The sequence below is a fragment of the Schistocerca serialis genome, chromosome 9, assembly GCF_023864345.2.
Source record: "Schistocerca serialis cubense isolate TAMUIC-IGC-003099 chromosome 9, iqSchSeri2.2, whole genome shotgun sequence".
Lineage (NCBI taxonomy): Eukaryota > Metazoa > Arthropoda > Insecta > Orthoptera > Acrididae > Schistocerca > Schistocerca serialis.
Genome location: NC_064646.1, coordinates 139627361 through 139648292, shown reverse-complemented (window position 1 = coordinate 139648292; position 20932 = coordinate 139627361). Strand labels below are relative to the sequence as shown.

The window sequence follows — 20932 nt, the reverse complement described above, 5'->3', positions numbered from 1 at the left end:
TGATGCAGTGTCAAGGGTAACCACAGCCATCGTTTCCGAGCTGATAGTCCATGTTGCTGCAAACGTCGTCGATCTGTTCGTGCAGATGGTTGTCTTGCAAACGTCCCCATCTGTTGACTCAGGGATCGAGACGTGGCTGCGCGATCCGTTTCAGCCAAGCGGATAAGATGCCTGTCATCTCGACTGCTAGTGATACGCGGCCGTTGGGATCCAGCACGGCGTTCCGTATTACCCTCCTGAACCCACCGATTCCATATTCTGCTATCAGTCATTGGATCTCGACCAACGCGAGCAGCAATGTCGCGATACGATAAACCGCAATCGCGATATGCTACAATCCGACCTTTATCAAAGTCGGAAACGTGATGGTACGCATTTCTCCTCCTTACGAGTGACATCACAACAACGTTTCATCAGGCAACGCCGGTCAACTGCTGTTTGTGTATGAGAAATCGGTTGGAAACTTTCCTCATGTCAGCACGTTGTAGGTGTCGCCACCGGCGCCAACTTTCTGTGAATGCTCTGGAAAGCTTATCATTTGCAAATCATAGCATCTTCTTCCTGTCGGTTAATTTCGCGTCTGTAGCACGTCATCTTCGTGGTGTAGCAATTTTAATGGCCAGTAGTGTATTGTACTGCAGACTCTGTCTCCAACTGTTTGTCATCAATAGTGTAACTGTACAGAAGTTGATTTCTTTTCCTAGGTATCCGCAATACGTTACATTTATTTGTTTTCAGGGTCAGCTGCCAGAGTGTGCACCATTTATTAATTCTGTGCACGTCGTTCTGCAAATTCCTACTATCTTCTGGGGTTGCTAGTTTGGTACATACAACTGCATCATCTGCGAATAGCCTTAAAGAGCATCCGACGCTTTCTACTAGCTCGTTTATATATATTGTAAACAGTAACTGTCCAATCACACTTTCCTGTGGTACTACAGATATTACCTTTCCATTTCAAATTTCTCTGATTTCGATAAATAAAGGAAAAATACACGAGAATAACGATTAAATGTACACATGGCGGAAAAAGTGATGCCATGCGATAGGTCCTATTACTTGGAAAAAACATGGAATCCTTCATTTCCTACTGTCGTAGGGCGAGTAGTGTTGACTGTCCCGCTGCTGCGATCTTGGCACATGCCCAGAACAGCATACAGTGCATCAATAAATTGGGCAACGTGAGAAGCACACGACAGTGTTCGTCGACTTGCCTGAAGATGCATGACAGACCAGTTTAAATAACGCTCTGGAACGTGAATCATAACCGGCTGTGATACTCAAACGTCGTCGACTATAAGCTGTTTGATCAAAAGCATCCGGACACCTATTAGTGGACATTAGTATGGGTTGTGTCCACCCTGCGCCTTTACGACTGCTTGAACTCTATTGAGGACGCTTTCAGTGAGTGCATTTTCAACTTGTCGTCGCGTAATGAATAGTCCATTAAATTTCGGGCATGCAACCGCGCAAATAAAATTTTCTCCACTGATATTTCAGCCGCGTATCGTCCAGCCATCCTCAGTGCGAGTCACATAACTGACGACAAGATGCCAAGCGCGTCCTTATATGCTCCACCGTAGCAGTACTGAGCATGCGGGTCGCAGATGCTGGTCGGCGGCAGAGACATACACTTACACATGCGCCGCCTGTGGCGAAGGCCTACAGACATTCGATTCGCTTATCTATGTATGATCGGCGGCGGTGACACGATGACGACTTCTCTGCAGTTTAATTACCCCAAGAGCCGGATTCCATGCTTTGCCCAAATTAAAACCATTATCTCTGTTTATTAAATTATTACCTCATCTAATCTCTATAGCTTCCCTGAAGACAGATTCACAAAAGGTAGAGGTGTAAGTTAAAATCTTCACATCACTGTAATTCATGGAATGCCCTGTATCAATGCAATGTTCGGCCACAGCTGACTTGTCTGGCTATATAAGCGTGTGTATCTTCGATGCTCCACACATCTCTCATGAACAGTGCGTGTTGTTTGACCTGTGTATGACTTCTCACAATTTCGGCAAGGAATCTGATACACACCCGCTTTGCGAAGCTACAAATCGTCCTTCACAGAGCCGAGTAAAGTTACAATCTTCATGAGGGGCCGAAATATCACCTAACACAGTGTTTCTTTAGAATACGGCCTATCTTCGTGGAAGAGCATCCACATAGGGCAAAAACGCACTAGATATGAAGGAATTACCATCTTCTTTCCCATCACATACCTGCATTCTAGGTTTTGCATTGAAAGCTCTACGAGTTTGTTGCGGAGAAAATCCATTCGACTTAAAAAATGCTCTTGAGGTATGTGAGCTCTTCTTCAAATTGTCTTTATTGGATACACAGTGCGCCCTATCCACTAAGGACTTAAGGACACCTAGGGTCTGTGATGAGTGATGGCAGCTACTGGCACGGAGATATAGATTTGTGTGTGTTGGTTTCCGATATACGGCATGTCCTAATGTGCCATCAACTTTTGGATGTCTCATCACCAACAGTTGACCTGGGCAGATGTAGAGAGGTTTAAATGTTCCTGTTGATGTGTTACTCCGGTAACATCCAGTGACTAGTCCAAGTTTGAAGTAAGCACTCCTGACGGACCCATTTTGGTGATACTGCTTCTGTTTTACACTGGCGGCTTCTGCCCCTCGTGACATCTAGTAGTCCATTCCGCATTACACAGTAGTGTCCGGATGCTTTCGATCCGATAGTCCACACGTTAAAGGATCTTTGAGATCCAGGAGAATACACTACGTCATGGGAACATGACGCTGGCTAAACTACGGTGGAAAAATTTGGTAAGAAGAGGCGTACATTATAAGCCAATACAAGGTCTCTTAATGTGGTTGTGCGTGCTTTTGGTGCAAATTATTCCTTCCGCCGGAATGACGAAACTGCACGAGAAGGGATTGTTGGCGGACTAGAAGCTGACCGCAATTAAAATGGCTGACAATTTACTATTGACGACAGCGTCATTTCGCCCCTTTGGAAACGTCTTCAGGAGGGGGAAAACATTCATCTGCATTTTGAGCAGGGCCAACCAGTCGCTACAACTGTAAGTTCCCCTACTGTTTGCTTCCTGGATTGCTTCTTGCACACGAGAGCAACAATATACATGTCTGCTAACACTGCTAAATTCTCGCTAAATAATGTACTACTACAGCTGCGGTGCCCCGAATACGGAGTAGTTTGTAAGACTGGTTGACCACATGTACGTCCCAGAATTACCATTGCTAATTTACTTGGTCTTAGGGGCGAATTGAACACCGCTTCATTTATGTCCTGCAGGTGTGATAACTATACTATAAACATGTTTCACAAGCGATCATATGCTCAAAACCATCACAAGACAAGCACATTTCCAGACCACATAATAAATATACAGGGTGTTACAAAAAGGAACTGCCAAACTTTCAGGAAACATTCCTCACACACAAATAAAGAAAAGATGTTATGTGGATATGTGTCCGGAAACGCTTAACTTCCATGTTAGAGCTCATTTTAGTTTGGTCAGTATGTACTGTACTGCCTCGATTCACCGCCAGTTGGCCCAATTGAAGGAAGGTAATGTCGACTTCGGTGCTTGTGTTGACATGCGACTCATTGCTCTACAGTACCAGCATCATGCACATCAGTACGTAGCATCAACAGGTTAGTGTTCATCACGAACGTGGTTTTGCAGTCAGTGCAATGTTTACAAATGCGGAGTTGGCAGATGCCCATTTGATGTATGGATTAGCACGGGGCAATAGTTCAAATGGTTCAAATGGCTCTGAGCACTATGCGACTTAACTGAGGTCATCAGTCGCCTAGAACTTAGAACTAATTAAACCTAACTAACCTAAGGACATCACACACATCCATGCCCGAGGCAGGATTCGAACCTGCGACCGTAGCGGTCGCCACACAGGCCGGCACGGGGCAATAGCCGTGGCGCGTTACGTTTGTTTCGAGACAGATTTCCAGAACGAAGGTGTCCCGACAGGAAGACGTTCGAAGCAATTGATGGGCGTCTTAGGGAGCACGGAACATTCCAGCCTATGACTCGCGACTGGGGAAGACCTAGAACGACGAGGACACCCGCAATGGACGAGGTAATCCTTCGTGCAGTTAACGATAACCCTAATGTCAGCGTCAGAGAAGTTGCTGTTGTACAAGGTAACGTTGACCACGTCACTGTATGGAGAGTGCTACGGGAGAACCAGTTGTTTCTGTACCGTGTACAGCGTGTGCAGGCACTATTAGCAGCTGATTGGCCTCCACGGGTACACTTCTGCGAATGGTTCATCCAACAATGTGTCAATCCTCATTTCAGTGCAAATGTTCTCTTTACGGATGAGGCTTCATTCCAGCGTGATCAAATTTTAAATTTTCACAATCAACATGTGTGGGCTGACGAGAATCCGCACGCAATTGTGCAATCACGTCATCAACACAGATTTTCTGTGAACGTTTGGGCAGGCATTATTGGTGATGCCTACATTGGGCCCCATGTTCTTCCACCTACGCTCAATGGAGCACGTTATCATGATTTCATACGGGATACTCTACCTGTGCTGCTAGAACACGTGCCTTTACAAGTATGACACAACATGTGGTTCAGCACGATGGAGCTCCTGCACATTTCAGTCGAAGTGTTCGTACGCTTCTCAACAACAGATTCGGTGACCGATGGATTGGTAGAGGCGGACCAATGCCATGGCCTCCACGCTCTCCTGACGTCAACCCTGTTGACTTTAATTTATGGGGGCATTTGAAAGCTCTTGTCTACGCAACCCCGGTACCAAATGTAGAGACTCTTCGTGCTCGTATTGTGGACGGCTGTGATACAATACGCCATTCTCCAGGGCTGCATCAGCGCATCAGGGATTCCATGCGACGGAGGGTGGATGCATGTATCCTCGCTAACGGAGGACATTTTGAACATTTCCTGTAACAAAGTGTTTGAAGTCACGCTGGTACGTTTAATGTGATTTGAAGAGAAGTAAAAAATGAGCTCTAACATGGAAAGTAAGCGTTTCCGGACACATGTCCACATAACATATTTTCTTTCTTTGTGTGTGAGGAATGTTTCCTGAAAGTTTGGCCGTACCTTTTTGTAACACCCTGTATTAATGTCATCCAAGATTGTCAACGACAGCGGGCAGCACCTAAAATACGTATAAGTTATAATATATTTGTTTATTCATTTATTGAAGTAAAACCAATTAATCATGGCTTTACAACAATTCAGACAATCATTCAATGTGATGCACCACCTAAACTTACGGAACATTACAAGTGCAGGTAACGTTGCGTATAGATGAACAAGTGCTAACAGATTGTATACATGTGTCTAGCCGGTTTCTTGAAATGTATTTTTCTCTCTCTCTCACTCTCTCTCTCTCTCTGTGTGTGTGTGTGTGTGTGTGTGTGTGTGTGTGTGTGTGTGTGTGTGTGTTTGTGAGCGTACAGATCAAAGCTTAAAGTTCAAGTTCGTAGTACTCGGTATGTCAGGACCAAAAGAATTAGACCCTGCGGAAAGCATTTGTTTTTATGGGCAACTGGTAGCTGGTTGAGGGCAGTTTGCACACAGAAGACTGTATGAATCTCTTGCACTTCTAAAAATTCATCCAGAAAATATTCTGTAGCAGTTTCCATCTGATCTTTGTCATTCTTGTCACTAACGATTTACTTAGGTTTAGCCTGCCACCAAGACGAAATCTTAACTTGTTGTGCTCCTCTGTTGCAGCGTTCGTCATACAGTTCACGTTCCTGGCAGCCTTCTTCTGGCTGAACGTCATGTGTATCGACATTTCCTGGACCTTCACGTAAGTAACTTTACCTCCAGTCTCCAACACTCAGAACTTTTAGAAAAGTTGGTTGAGTTTCGTTTACTACACTATAATCTTGCTGTGAAGGAAACAGTAATGGTATTACTTTTAATTAAGCTTAACGAGTGAAATGAAACTTACCATATGTGTCTAACTACCTTCCACCTATGAAAATAATTATAGTGGTATGAAATGTCTTCTAGTGGGCGATTGTACACATAAAGCTTGGTACCCTTGGTTCTATTTCTCTCTCTCTCTCTCTCTGTTCTACCGCCTGGGAACAGAGGATGTGTGTGGAGCAGGTCTTCTAGGTACCAGGGGCCAATTTTATCACCTAATTGTGTACAGCATCTACGATTATCGGGATGATCACTGATTTTTCTGTACTTAGATAATGTTTTAACAGTTACAATACGAATTTTATTTCTCGATACTGACAAAGAACTTGTTTTTAAATTTTCTCTTTTGCCCTAATAAGCAAGAAAGGTTGCTTGGTATCCTGAGGCACCGTACAGCTTGATTCTTCTCAGCCAGACCGCAAATAGATGAGAGTGGAATAAAGGCTACCTAGTTCAAAATCTTTGGTTAGGTATGGGAGTGGATATCAATTTGAGTCATTTTCCTTGGTGGGAACTATGAGTTCGAATCCACATTCAATGTGTACCAGTGACAACACGCTCCTAGCCAAAAATATGAAAATAAGTAGCTGCTTGGCTCTGTAACATATCGTGCTTTTCAGCTCCTCATTACTTGCTCTGATGCACAAGGCAGGCTGTTCAAGAGACGGATTCATTGCAGAGTTCTAAACTGCCCATCTAGACAGACTACATGAGAACTGGTATCGGGTCCAGGGGTTCCCCAGTGGGAATCTATGGGAGAAAATTTCCAATTCCGTCGTTTGCCTTACAACCAAGCAAAACCTGCTGAACACCTCTATCTGAATGAGCGGACTGGAAATATTGTTAATCTATGTCTCGGACAGTACGTCCTAGACAAAAATGTGGAGGTATAATGTGTTTCTGTAAGTATGTAATTGTTGAATGGTTCGACATGTGAATAGTATCTGACAACGTGGTTTGCTTGAGCTCCTGCTTTCTTCTCATTACCTGAACGTCGTCGCTGACGGACGAAACCGGTAATTTCCTGTTGAAATTGTGTGTAATTGCACCTGATAGTAAAACATTCTGAAACTCGATTTCAACAATCACTGACGATTCCACCAAGACCGAAATGTAGTTCTTTCCAAACACAAGAAGTGACTGGCTGCACACCACAAATGCCCCCTAATCCCTCATCGTATTCTCATCAACCCTTCACGAGACAGTGACACAGCTTATGTTGCGCCGTCTTCCTATAATAGCGGGCCTGTAAATTTATCCGGCCGGATTTCGAGAGCCAATGTCGCGTTTTTCCAGAACTTCCTATTCAACACCGTGAATATTTCTGGTACACTCCAGTGTCGGTTACGCTGCCCTGTTAAGATCCTATCTGCACGTTTCTGAGTTCGATATATGTTTGCTGGTACGCATACTTGATGTTGTTGTTGTTGTGGTCCTCAGTCCTGCGACTGGTTTGATGCAGCTCTCCATGCTACTCTATCCTGTGCAAGCTTCTTCATCTCCCAGTACCTACTGCAACCTACATCCTTCTGAAACTGCTTAGTGTATTCATCTCTTGGTCTCCCTCTACGATTTTTACCCTCCACGGTGCTCTTCAATGCTAAATTTGTGATCCCTTGATGCCTCAAAACATGTCCTACCAACCGATCCCTTCTTCTAGTCAAGTTGTGCCACAAACTTCTCTTCTCCCCAATCCTATTCAATACCTCCTCATTAGTTACGTGATCTACCCACCTTACCTTCAGCATTCTTCTGTAGCACCACATTTCGAAAGCTTCTATTCTCTTCTTGTCCAAACTAGTTATCGTCCATGTTTCACTTCCATACATGGCTACACTCCATACAAATACTTTCAGAAACGACTTCCTGACACTTAAATCTATACTCGATGTTAACAAATTTCTCTTCTTCAGAAACGCTTTCCTTGCCATTGCCAGTCTACATTTTATATCCTCTCTACTTCGACCATCATCGGTTATCTTACTCCCTAAATAGCAAAACACCTTTACTACTTTAACTGTCTCATTTCCTAATGTAATTCCCTCAGCATCACCCGACTTAATTTGACTACATTCCATTATCCTCGTTTTGCTTTTGTTGATGTTCATCTTATATCCTCCTTTCAAGACATTGTCCATTCCGTTCAACTGCTCTTCCAAGTCCTTTGCTGTCTCTGACAGAATTACAATGTCATCGGCGAACCTCAAAGTTTTTACTTCTTCTCCATGAATTTTAATACCTACTCCGAATTTTTCTTTTGTTTCCTTTACTGCTTGCTCAATATACAGATGGAATAACATCGGGGAGAGGTTACAACCCTGTCTTACTCCTTTCCCAACCACTGCTTCCCTTTCATGTCCCTCGACTCTTATAACTGCCATCTGGTTTCTGTACAAATTGTAAATAGACTTTCGCTCCCTGTATTTTACATCTGCCACCTTCAGAATTTGAAAGAGAGTATTCCAGTTAACATTGTCAAAAGCTTTCTCTAAGTCTACAAATGCTAGAAACGTAGGTTTGCCTTTTCTTAATCTTTCTTCTAAGATAAGTCGTAAGGTCAGTATTGCCTCACGTGTTCCAACATTTCTACGGAATCCAAACTGATCTTCCCCGAGGTCGGCTACTACCAGTTTTTCCATTCATCTGTAAAGAATTCGCGTTAGTATTTTGCAGCTGTGACTTATTAAACTGATAGTTCGGTAATTTTCACATCTGTCAACACCTGCTTTCTTTGGGATTGTAATTATTATATTCTTCTTGAAGTCTGAGGGTATTTCGCCTGTCTCGTACATCGTGCTCACCAGATGGTAGAGTTTTGTCATGACTGGCTCTCCCGAGGCCATCAGTAGTTCTAGTGGAATGTTGTCTACTCCCGGGGCCTTGTTTCGACTCAGGTCTTTCAGTGCTCTGTCAAACTCTTCATGCAGTATCTTATCTCCCATTTCGTCTTCATCTACATCCTCTTCCATTTCCATAATATTGTCCTCAAGTACATCGCCCTTGTATAAACCCTCTATATACTCCTTCCAGCCGGCCGAAGTGGCCGTGCGGTTAAAGGCGCTGCAGTCTGGAACCGCAAGGCCGCTACGGTCGCAGGTTCGAATCCTGCCTCGGGCATGGATGTTTGTGATGTCCTTAGGTTAGTTAGGTTTAACTAGTTCTAGGTTCTAGGGGACTAATGACCTCATCAGTTGAGTCCCATAGTGCTCAGAGCCATTTTTACTCCTTCCACCTTTCTGCCTTCCTTTCTTTGCTTAGAACTGGGTTGCCATCTGAGCTCCAGATATTCATAGAAGTGGTTCTCTTCTCTCCAAAGGTCTTCCTGTCGATATCATTTTTGAGACGTTTGTATTCCCTTTTTGCCTGCTTCATTTACTGCATTTTTATATTTTCTCCTTTCATCATTTAAATTCAATATTTCTTCTGTTACCCAAGGATTTCTATTAGCCCTCGTCTTTTTACCTACTTGATCGTCTGCTGCCTTCACTCCTTCATCCCTCAAAGCTACCCATTCTTCTTCTACTGTATTTCTTTCCCCCATTCCTGTCAATTGTTCCCTTATGCTCTCCCTGAAACTCTGTACAACCTCTGGTTCATTCAGTTTGTCCAGGTCCCATCTCCTTAAATTCCCACCTTTTTGCAGTTTCTTCAGTTTCAATCTGCAGTTCATAAGCAATAGATTGTGGTCAGAATCCACATCTGCCCCAGGAAATGTCTTACAATTTAAAACCTGGTTCCTAAATCTCTGTCTTACCATTATATAATCTATCTGATACCTTTTAGTATCTCCAGGATTCTTCCAGGTATACAACCTTCTTTTATGATTCTTGAACCAAGTGTTAGCTATGATTAAGTTATGCTCTGTGCAAAATTCTACAAGGCGGCTTCCTCTTTCATTCCTTCCCCCCAATCCATATTCACCTACTATGTTTCCTTCTCTCCCCTTTCCTACTGACGAATTCCAGTCACCCATGACTATTAAATTTTCGTCTCTCTTCACTACCTGAATAATTTCTTTTATCTCGTCATACATTTCATCAATTTCTTCATCATCTGCAGAGCTAGTTGGCATATAAACTTGTACTACTGTAGTGGGCATGGGCTTTGTGTCCATCTTTGCCACAATAATGCATTCACTATGCTGTTTGTAGTAGCTAACTCGCACTCCTATTTTTTTATTCATTATTAAACCTACTCCTGCATTACCCCTATTTGATTTTGTATTTATAACCCTGATTTCACCTGACCAAAAGTCTTGTTCCTCCTACCACCGAACTTCACTAATTCCCACTATATCTAACTTTAACCTATCCATTTCCCTTTTTAAATTTTCTAACCTACCTGCCCGATTAAGGCATCTGACATTCCACGCTCCGATCCGTAGAACGCCAGTTTTCTTTCTCCTGATAACGACGTACTCTTGAGTAGTCCCCGCCCGGAGATCCGAATGAGGGACTATTTTACCTCCGGAATATTTTACCCAAGAGGACGCCATCATCATTTAATCATACAGTAAAGCTGCATGTCCTCGGGAATAATTACGGCTGTAGTTTCCCCTTGCTTTCAGCCGTTCGCAGTACCAGCACAGCAAGGCCGTTTTGGTTAATGTTACAAGGCCAGATCAGTCAATCATCCAGACTGTTGCCCCTGCAACTACTGAAAAGGCTGCTGCCTCTCTTCAAAAAAATTCAAATTCCTCTCAGCACTATGGGACTCAACTTCTGAAGTCATTAGTCCCCTAGAACTTAGAACTAGTTAAACCTAACTAACCTAAGAACATCACACACATCCATGCCCGAGGCAGGATTCGAACCTGGGACCGTAGCGGTCTCGCGGTTCCAGACTGCAGCGCCTAGAACCGCACGGCCACTTCGGCCGGCGCCCCTCTTCAGGAACCACATGTTTGTCTGGCCTCTCAACAGATACCCCTCCGTTGTGGTTGCACCTACGGTACGGCCATTTGTATCGCTGAGGCATGCAAGCCTCCCCACCAACGGCAAGGTCGTCATGCTCCTTCAATAGACTGATTTTATTTCATATCGTTCTCAGACATTTGAACGATGTGACGGACTCCGAAACTTGACCACTAACCTTGTAATTGGATGCTATGTAGCTCTCTCTCTCTCTGTTTAATAGGCATTGTCATGGTTTGATGGTGTTGAGCCAGCAACCAGCAACAAATTTATTTTCAGTTCCTTTATTCAAAAGGTACCGTTACCGGTCTCGAATCATTACGATTCATCTTCAGACGGTTTTGATGCTTTCACTAGAACATGTGGTGCGATTTTTACAGTTAAAAAAGAAATGGTTCAAATGGCTCTGAGCACCATGGGACTTAACATCTATGGTCATCAGTCCCCTAGAACGTAGAACTACTTAAGCCTAACTACCCTAAGGACATTACACAACACCCAGTCATCACGAGGCAGAGAAAATCCCTGACCCCACCGGGAATCGAACCCGGGAACCCGGGCGCGGGAAACAGTTCAATTGTCCTAAAATACAAATAATACATAATTATAAGCACGCCACACATGTGATTGCGCTACAGATGTTCACTGGATGTGACTTACGTGAAATGTCGGCTTGGAGTGTTTGTGTTCATAGTTTTCGTCCAACAGATGTGAATACATTCCCACTGCATTCTTATCGTTGCACACGTAAATTTTTCTCACTGAACATTTCAGATTTGTCACAGAAAAGATTTCTAACATGCACCCACATGTTTTGATACATACAAAGTGCTTACAAACATTTGAGTGTCAAAGATGCTATGGTATATCGTAACATTATAAAGATGTCCATGTTTGGAAAAAGATCATATACTCACTTAAGTAACTGGAACGCCTTTTACACTAGTACACAGAGACATTGATTTTGTGAGTTTTAGAGCGAATACTGTTACATTAATTATGTTAGAAATTCGTCTCGTACGTGTTACGAACGTATTAATCTTTCCTCTTTGCTGGCTTAAGTGATGATCTGAAAGTTTGAGCAGATATCGGTCGGTGTGTGTCGGTTTTCTAAACACTCTGCGGCCCATGTGTTTACCATTTCTCGTACCCAGCACATCTAGAAAGACTAGCTATTGGTCCTCTTCTGCCTCTACCTCCAGCTTTTTTATGTTGAAATGGAGACTGTTAGGATGTCACAGGAATACACAGCTGTTTCTCACCATGTCTGAGGTGTCGTCGATGTACATGCACCGACCCGTAGGTTTACAAGGTGCCAAGTCTAACACCTGTCTTTTGGATTCCTCCATGAAGAAAATGACAACCACCAGCCTAATTGGTCTATCAGTACTAAAAGCTGACTTACGTATTTTCTTGTTGTAACACTGCAATGTGTCCAGTGTTGTTGAAAAGTGACGCCAGTGCTCCCTCCGGCCGCAGCGGGATGCGCACGACGCGCTGCCCGGCGCTGGAGCGCGACCGCCGCCGCTTCCTGTGGTACTCGGCCTACGCCTGGGGCTGCACTGCTGCCATCTGCGCGGCCGCCGTTGGCGCCGAGTTCTCACCCGCCGTGCCCGAAGACTCGCCCTTCAAGCCCAACATCAATAAGGGCACCTGCTGGTTCAAAGGTCAGCTCCTGCGTCTACACTCTTACGGATGATGCACAATGAAACATCTGCTACTCAACAGATTCACTCTTTCCCAAACATTATCTATTTATATACTTATAGGTATTAACTGAGTACATTTGAAAATGCGTGGGTGATCAAAGGAGCTTTGTAGCGTAGGTCAGAATAATACAGGCACTGCATATCGTATTTATCCGTGGACACCGGCCGAGCGACTTCCATGTAAAGTGTATCACCTGTACGGCAATATACACTACTGGCCATTAAAATTACTACACCAAGAAGAAATGCAGATGATAAACGGGTATTCACTGGACAGCGCGACTGCTACGGTCGCAGGTTCGAATCCTGCCTCGGGCATGGATGTGTGTAATGTCCTTAGGTTAGTTAGGTTTAAGTAGTTCTAAGTTCTAGGGGACTGATGACCACAGTAGTTAAGTCCCATAGTGCTCAGAGCCATTTGAACAATTTTTTTATTCATTGGACAAATATATTATACTAGAACTGACATGTGATTACATTTTCACGCAATTTGGGTGAATAGATCCTGAGAAATTAGTACCCAGAACAACCACCTCTGGCCGTAATAACAGCCTTGATACGCCTGGGCATTGAGTCAAACAGAGCTTGGATGGCCTGTACAGGTACAGCTGCCCATGCAGCTTCAAGACGATACCACAGTTCATCAAGAATAGTGACTGACGTATTGTGACGAGTCAGTTGCTCGGCCACCATTGACCAGACGTTTTCAATTGGTGAGAGATCTGGAGAATGTGCTGGCCAAGGCAGCAGTCGAACATTTTCTGTATTCAGAAAGGCCCGTACAGGACCTGCAACATGCGGTCGTGCATTATCCTGCTGAAATGTAGCGTTTCGCAGCGATCGAATGAAGGGTACACTCACGGGTCGTAACACATCTGAAATGTAACGTCTACTGATCAAAGAACAGTCAATGCGAACAAGAGGTGACCGAGACGTGTAACCAATGGCACACCATACCATCATGCCGAGTGATACGCCAGTACGGCGATGACGAATACACGCTTCTAATGTGCGTTCACCGCGATGTCGCCAAGCACGGAAGTGATCATCGTGATGCTGTAAACAGAACCTGGATTCATCCGAAATAATGAAGTTTTGCCATTCGTGCACCCAGGTTCATCGTTGAGTACACCATCGCAGGCGCTCCTGTCTGTGATGCAGCGTCAAGGGTAACCTCAACCATGGTCTCCGAACTGATAGTCCATGCTGCTGCAAACGTCGTCGAACTGTTCGTGCAGATGGTTGTTGTCTTGCAAACGTCCCCATCTGTTGACTCAGAGATCGAGACGTGGCTGCACGGTCCGTTACCGCCATGCGGATAAGATGCCTGTCATCTCGACTGCTAGTGATACGAGGCCGTTGGGATCCAGCACGGCGTTCCGTATTTCGCTCCTGAACCCACCAATTCCATTTTCTGCTAACAGTCATTGGATCTCGACCAACGCGAGCAGCAATGTCGCGATACGATAAACCGCAATCGCGATAGGCTACAATCCGACCTCTATCAGAGTCGGAAACGTGATGGTACGCATTTCTCCTCCTTACACGAGGCGTCACAACAACGTTTGACCAGGCAGCGCCGGTCAACTGCTGTTTGTGTAAGAGAAATCGGTTGGAAACTTTCCTCATGTCAGCACGTTGTAGGTGTCGCCACCGGCGCCAACCTTGTGTGAATGCTCTGAAAAGCTAATCATTTGCATATGACAGCACCTTCTTCCTGTAGGTTAAATTTCGCGTCTGTAGTACGTCGTCTTCGTGGTGTAGCAATTTTAATGTCCAGTAGTGTATTTCACAGTTATTTACCACATTCCACACGTATTTGTACACATATTTCACTTGTATCTCTAGCAAATTTCGCCCTACATTTTCATTTTCAAGCATCTCAATGTTTATGACGTCGTATGTCCTGAACTATGTCGTACGATGATATAATTTTGGTGGTACATTCTATATGCGAACACCGTCTGCAAAATGTGTCGCGAATACAGTTAGCAGTAAAGAAGTAATAAATTAGAAAGTCACGCTTCTTGCAACGGTTTTACTGCATGACCAACGAAAATGTAGTAACCGATACACCTTTTCTCCTTCCATTGATTATTTTGTGCTGGGTGTCAGTGAGAAAGAGTTTCGCAAACGTTTGAAATCATGATCAAAGTTTGTTGCAAGTAACTAAGAACTCTCATTCTTAATTACTGGATGAATAAAGCCGGCTACACTGCTTTGTCGTCCCTATCCCCGCCCCCTTGTTAGGTAGGTGGCAGCTCGTTTTGTATTATCGCGAAATAAAGGAGACTGTGTCACAGACATGATACGTGAATTGGAGTGGCAATCATTAAAACAAAGGCGTTTTTCGATGCGACGGGATGATCTCATGAAATTTCAATCACCAGTTTTCTCCTCCGATTGCGAAAACATTCTGTTGGCACCCACCTACATAGGGAGAAATGATCATCACGATAAAATAAGAGAAATCAGGGCTCGCACGGAAAAATTTAAGTGATCGTTTTTCCAGCGTGCCGTTCGAGAGTGGAACGGTAGAGAGACAGCATGAAGGTGGTTCATTGAACCCTCGGCCAGGCACTTTATTGTGAATAGCAGAGTAATCACGTAGATGTGATGTAGATGTAGACCCCCCCCACAGCGATTCTTTCCAGACAGAAACGATATGTGTATCAAACTCGGTTAAAATCAGTTCAGTTGCTTGCACTTATAATACGTATGAATTCCACAGGCGAAGTAGCCCTAGACTTCACAAAGAATTTAATTATTCCATTTTCAAAGATGACACATTGTAACAGAATATTTACGGTACTATCACCTTACTAAGACATGAATGCAAAATACTACCCACGACTCAACAACGCTTTCGAGAGGAGAGAAATAGTCTCATCACCAGAATGTCAAACTTAGCTCATGAGGTTAAAACGCTAAAAGGCCTACCAGTATATTTTTTGCGTTTATACAGTGAAATAGAATAAAATCGCTGTGACTGTGGGCCCACGCCTTAAACTGAAATCGCCGACTTCCGTCAGTAGTCGTCCCATATTACACCGCTAACCCCACCAGATCGCGTTCTCCTGATCTGCTATGGTCTTCAGGAGTGTCTAGTTGACGTTTCTACAGATGTCCGAGATTTTTGTGAACTGACGTGCCCGGGTGTTACTGTGCAAGTGCAGCTATTGGCTCAACCATAATATTATTTGTTGGTCCCTTACTTTCCCTCATTTCCAAATGTGCTACTTGCATGTTGTCTACGGTCGTCAGCCTCTCGCTATTTCGTCAAAGATGTATTGAAAATTTATAATTATACATCTTCACTCCGTCTTCAGGCCACTAATGGTCCATCGTGACCATCCGACAGCCGTGTCATCCTCAGTTGAGGATGCGGATAGGAGGGGCGTGTGGTCAGCACACTGCTCTCTCGGTCGTTATGATGGTTTTCTGTGACCTGAGCCGCTACTGTTCTGTCGAATAGCTCCTCAATTGGCATCACGAGGCTGAGTGCACCCCGAAAAATGGCAACAGCTGAAACGTCCCCTTAGAACAATTTATACAGGACTGTGCTTAAACTGACACACAATATTTTGTTAGCGCAACGCAATCTGACTTTCAGTAATCCCTACAAAAGAATGGGCCCTGACTAACATTAAACTATACCTTTCACAAATCACTTACCTCACAAAAATCTTCGCTACTCAAGCTACTGCAATACAGCGAGCGCCACTACTGCCAGCTAAATAAAAGATTCAAACTACTGAAGGCACTAACTACTGATAGGGATAGTTAGCAAATGAAAGATTTTAATAGAGAACAAACAATGTATTTACCTTGATATCATCATATATAAATATAGCAGTTCATGACAAATTTCAAAACTCCGCCATCTCTCTCCCCACATCCACCACTGCTGGCGGCTCACCTCCAACTGCGCAACGCTATGCGCTGTTCACATCCAGCTGCCGCTGCCCAACACTACAATGGCAGACAACAATGCAAACTAGCCACAGACTGCACACAGCTCAGCCAGTGATTTTCATATTGAGCGCTACGTAACGTTGCCAATAAGAAAACATAAACAGCCTACTTACATAGCCCCCATGCTCCCCACAAAAAATTTTACAAATTGTTTTGGACAGTGGCCAATAATGATTTGATAAAATTTTTCATAATTACAATAACAAAGAATCAAATGCACACACTTATTGATACAATGTTGGTCAAAAGCTAAAATTTTCTCACAGTCCATAAAGATAGTCCTGATCATTCATCATAATAGTAATTACAGGTTTTTTAAAAAAAAAATCTCATTAGCAAAAGAAATTGCACACAGAAGTAGTGGATTTCCATGCAATCTTGAAGAAGTAGTGTTGTCCTTCCAACGGAAAGACAGTGCTGACTCTTGACATGCTGACAGGTAATGGGCCACAATGGAGCAAACCCACAGCAGAGTCATTCGAAGTTTTGAAGAATATTGGTAGGTAGGTCATCACAGAGCAAACCCACTGGAGTCCTGGTAGAGATTGTGGTATTGGTGGGCCACCAGAGGTGCAGACCCACTGCAGTCCTTGTAGAAATAATGGCATGGTGGGTCATCAAAGATGCAGACCCACTGTAGTCCTTGTAGAAATAATGGCATGGTGGGTCATCATAGATGCAGACCCACTGTAGTACTTGTAGAGATAATGGTATTGGTGGGCCACCAGAGGTGCAGACCCACTGTAGTCCTTGTAGAGATAATGGTATTGGTGGGCCACCAGAGGTGCAGACCCACTGTAGTCCTTGTAGAGATGGCCAGCAGCCATCTGTTGCGATTATGCAGGTGCACATTCACCATCGAAGAGTCTTGCGGAGAATATAGCAAGTCCATAAACCACCACTTGTGCACTCACAAAGTTTTTGGAATTGTCCTTAGAACCAGCAATGCTGTTATCCAGTCCCTTGCTGAATTAGTAACACATGTGCAAACACTAACAGTCCCAACTTCTCACATATTGTCCATATACTATGACCAACAGAAACGTGTGCAGTGAAATGTAACTTACAAGTTAATAATATCATGAACTGGTGACAATTACAATTTCATAACATAAGAATACAATAACAAAGGTACAAAATACATCATTAAAGAACATAACAATACAGATAATATTTGTAGTACAGGCTTTACAACAGAATAGAAATAGACATATACATCAATGTTACAGGAATTATGAGATAAGTAGATACATAAAAGATCAGAATAACTTTTGGAACATCAACTTTACACATGAGCATTAAAACAAAACAGAATAAATAATGTCTAAGCATATTTACAAGGTAAATAACATGTTATTAATGCCAATTATATTTGAGGATAATAGTATTCCTCATCATAGTGAATGTAGCTTAATATTGAAAGAAAAAAAATTCTATGAAACTACACAGAGACAGGAAGAAAACAAATACACAAGGGTACACAAACACGTAATGAGATAACACCAATAGGAAAGGACAGGGTTCGTTTTCAGTGTAACATTTGGTACTGCAGTTCAACCCAAAACTTCATATATCTTTCCTCTTATTTCATCCTTTGTTTCCACCAAAAAAATTCTATCTAAGCATGCTTTCTGTATTTATATGTTCACACATTTCTTACCTCAACATTTATTTCCAAGAAAATCCTACCTAAACCTGTTTTCTGTACTTTTTTTCGTATAACTTCTCAATGCATTTCTTCCAATTCATCGCAACTCATTCTCTTAGAGGCTACCCCCTCTTAAACTAACTTAAATCTACTGAGCTCAGATGCTAAACTAAGGGACGAGGCAATGCAGCAGCACAAAATAAGTAACACAAACAGCAATGACCAAAAAAATGGAAAATTGCAAAGCAAGCTACAGTAAATCTAAATTACCAAGCAATGCAACATTACAACTAATATGAGCCAATGTGCAGCAACAAGAAAAATAAATGAGTAGTAAAACTGGCTTAGCAGAGTAACACAAAGTCCAATTCAGTAACACTATGCCTGGCAAACAGCAGTAACTTATACCTAAACATGACATAGCTCAAGCAGAAAAAATATTACAGTAAAAACAACAATGCAGATAAGGGAAATGTATATTCACATCTTAATGTCTATGTAATTAAAGTGGTGCACCACAAGAAGTTATTCTACCAAAAAGTTACCAATAACTTGAAAAGAAAATTATGAATGCAGTTCTTGTGAAGGTAAATGTCATTTTGTGCTCCCTCATTTTTTTGAAAAAATTATTATTTACTCGATCTGTAGACAGAAAATATTTATATTAGTACATCTATAAAATTTTATTTTAACCAATGCTGCAGTGCAGCTAGAAACTAGATATCAAATGAAATAAGCAACTATGTACAAAGTAAAGCATAAGAACATCATTCAGTAGTCATTAGGCATTTCATAAGTTAGTTAGAAAAATCTCTCAACTAGAGAGACAGTAGTCATAATCAAGTGTATAGACATAAAAATATTTCTCGTCATTTCATTAGGCAATTTAGTAAATATCATAAATTACGAGCTCCACAGTATGCTTTCAACAAGGAAATGTCAATAGCGAGGACAATGGCCTCCCCTTTCTTTTTTTCTACCTGTGCTTCTGATGAGGCACTCACTAATGACTTGTTCTCCCGGCGTCTGACACAGCTGCGCGCCCACGACACATTACGTGCAGGTGGTCACTTAACTTTCTTACGGAAATATTTACGACAGCAATTTTCGCTATAGTGACAGTCTCATATAAAAAATTTCACAGGTCGAGAATTTGCGTTACAAATGTGTAGAAACAAAATCCTATAAATATATCAGCGTCCAAAAAATTTTCACCAGCATTGTGATACATTGACGCATATACACACATTTCTTAACTCTTAAAGTATGATTCTTGGTTTCCAACAACCTTTTTCACAAATCAGAGTCCCTAATCACTACTCATTATTCCTTACCTTATTCGTCGACACTTCTTCAGTATTTCATCATAAGAAATACGTAGCATAATCAAACTCCTCATATAGCATCAGCTTACTGATCATAAACATACCGCAACAGCATAATACACATAGTTATCATAGTAATACCACAACACCTAAGCCAAACCTCAAAATCGTCGTAGCTTCCTCCAATAAATTCAAAACCTAAAAAAAATTCTCTGCTCATGTCAAAAGTGTCATCTGCCTCAAACATACTTTAAAAATCGTGATCCCATACCAAATATATCATTCAAAGCTCTCATAATATCACAATGGTTCCGAAAAAATATGAACAGTTTACAAAGTACAGACAAAATACAGTTTCATAAGTGTGAAGTTATCCAACTGTGTAATTGCGTAAACATCTGTCACTGACGTAGTAAAAAGAATGTTTGTTTCTCTGTCAAATAATCAGATAGCTGTGTAATTCTGTGTTAAAGAAATATGGTACCGATGTGTAAAGTTGTATAAGCAAATACCATATTAGCTAGGGCTCCTTATGCTTGCCAAACACATGGTACACAAAGTAGGCGTGTACCCCCCTGAGGATTAATGTAATGATGCCCTCAGGTGTTACAGATTACAGCAATGGAATGAAATGTATCACGGAAAACCTTTGTATCATTGTACTCCAAATATCTTAAAAAATAAATATTTTAAGTACAAAATCAATCACTCAAATACATGTCCTGTAGCGCTAAATGTGCGTCTTGTTGCAACATAATCTCTGTGGAAGTGTCGTAGTTATCGTCCTCCGAAAGCTAAGTTCTGCAGAAGTCAATGTACTTACCTCATGATAAACAAAAGTGAAATGCTTTGTGTTTAGATATCGTAGTTATTACGCTTATTGTTGTGATGAAGAAAGTACTGTACTGTAACGTATTGTTGTGCTACGGAAAACCCTGTCTCATTGTAGCTATACTACAAAAGTTACTACTAAAACCTGTTTTACTTTCCAGAAGAATTCAGAAAAACTGTGCAGATATAAAACAGATACACCGCAAAAGCAACATTGTAAATTGTCACTCATTAGTAGCGTCGTGATAAAACCGTGTAGTTGTCACATAAACTAACCACTGTGTCGTCTGGTATCTCACAGAAAGTACTTTAAACCCAGAATGTATTTTCAAGTAAACCAAAATGTTGCATTAAAATCTCATTAGCAGTACCAGTATGTGTCCTAAGTATGTAAGCCTGATAGTCGTTACGTAATCGTGCAACTAACAAGCAAGAATGTACAAATACAACACTGTGTCGTCTGTTCACTATAACAATGCATTCGTAATTTCTGTTTAAAAATGTTCCCTAGGTTCTAGACTGGATATTTAACTTCAAACATTGTTGCATGTTAACAGTTTCTTAAGTCAGACAAAGCATAGTAGATATGTGAA

The 20932-nt window shown here is 42.3% G+C and overlaps 1 protein-coding gene across 1 annotated transcript in view; it reads left to right on the top strand.

Annotated features, from left to right (window-relative positions):
- Positions 1–20932, top strand: part of LOC126419422 (uncharacterized) — a 308724-nt gene that overhangs the window by 186837 nt on the left and 100955 nt on the right. Inside the window, exons 7-8 of the mRNA XM_050086609.1 lie at positions 5738–5816; positions 12331–12518. Coding sequence (XP_049942566.1) covers positions 5738–5816; positions 12331–12518 — 267 coding nt within the window. The remainder of the gene's footprint in view (positions 1–5737; positions 5817–12330; positions 12519–20932) is intronic.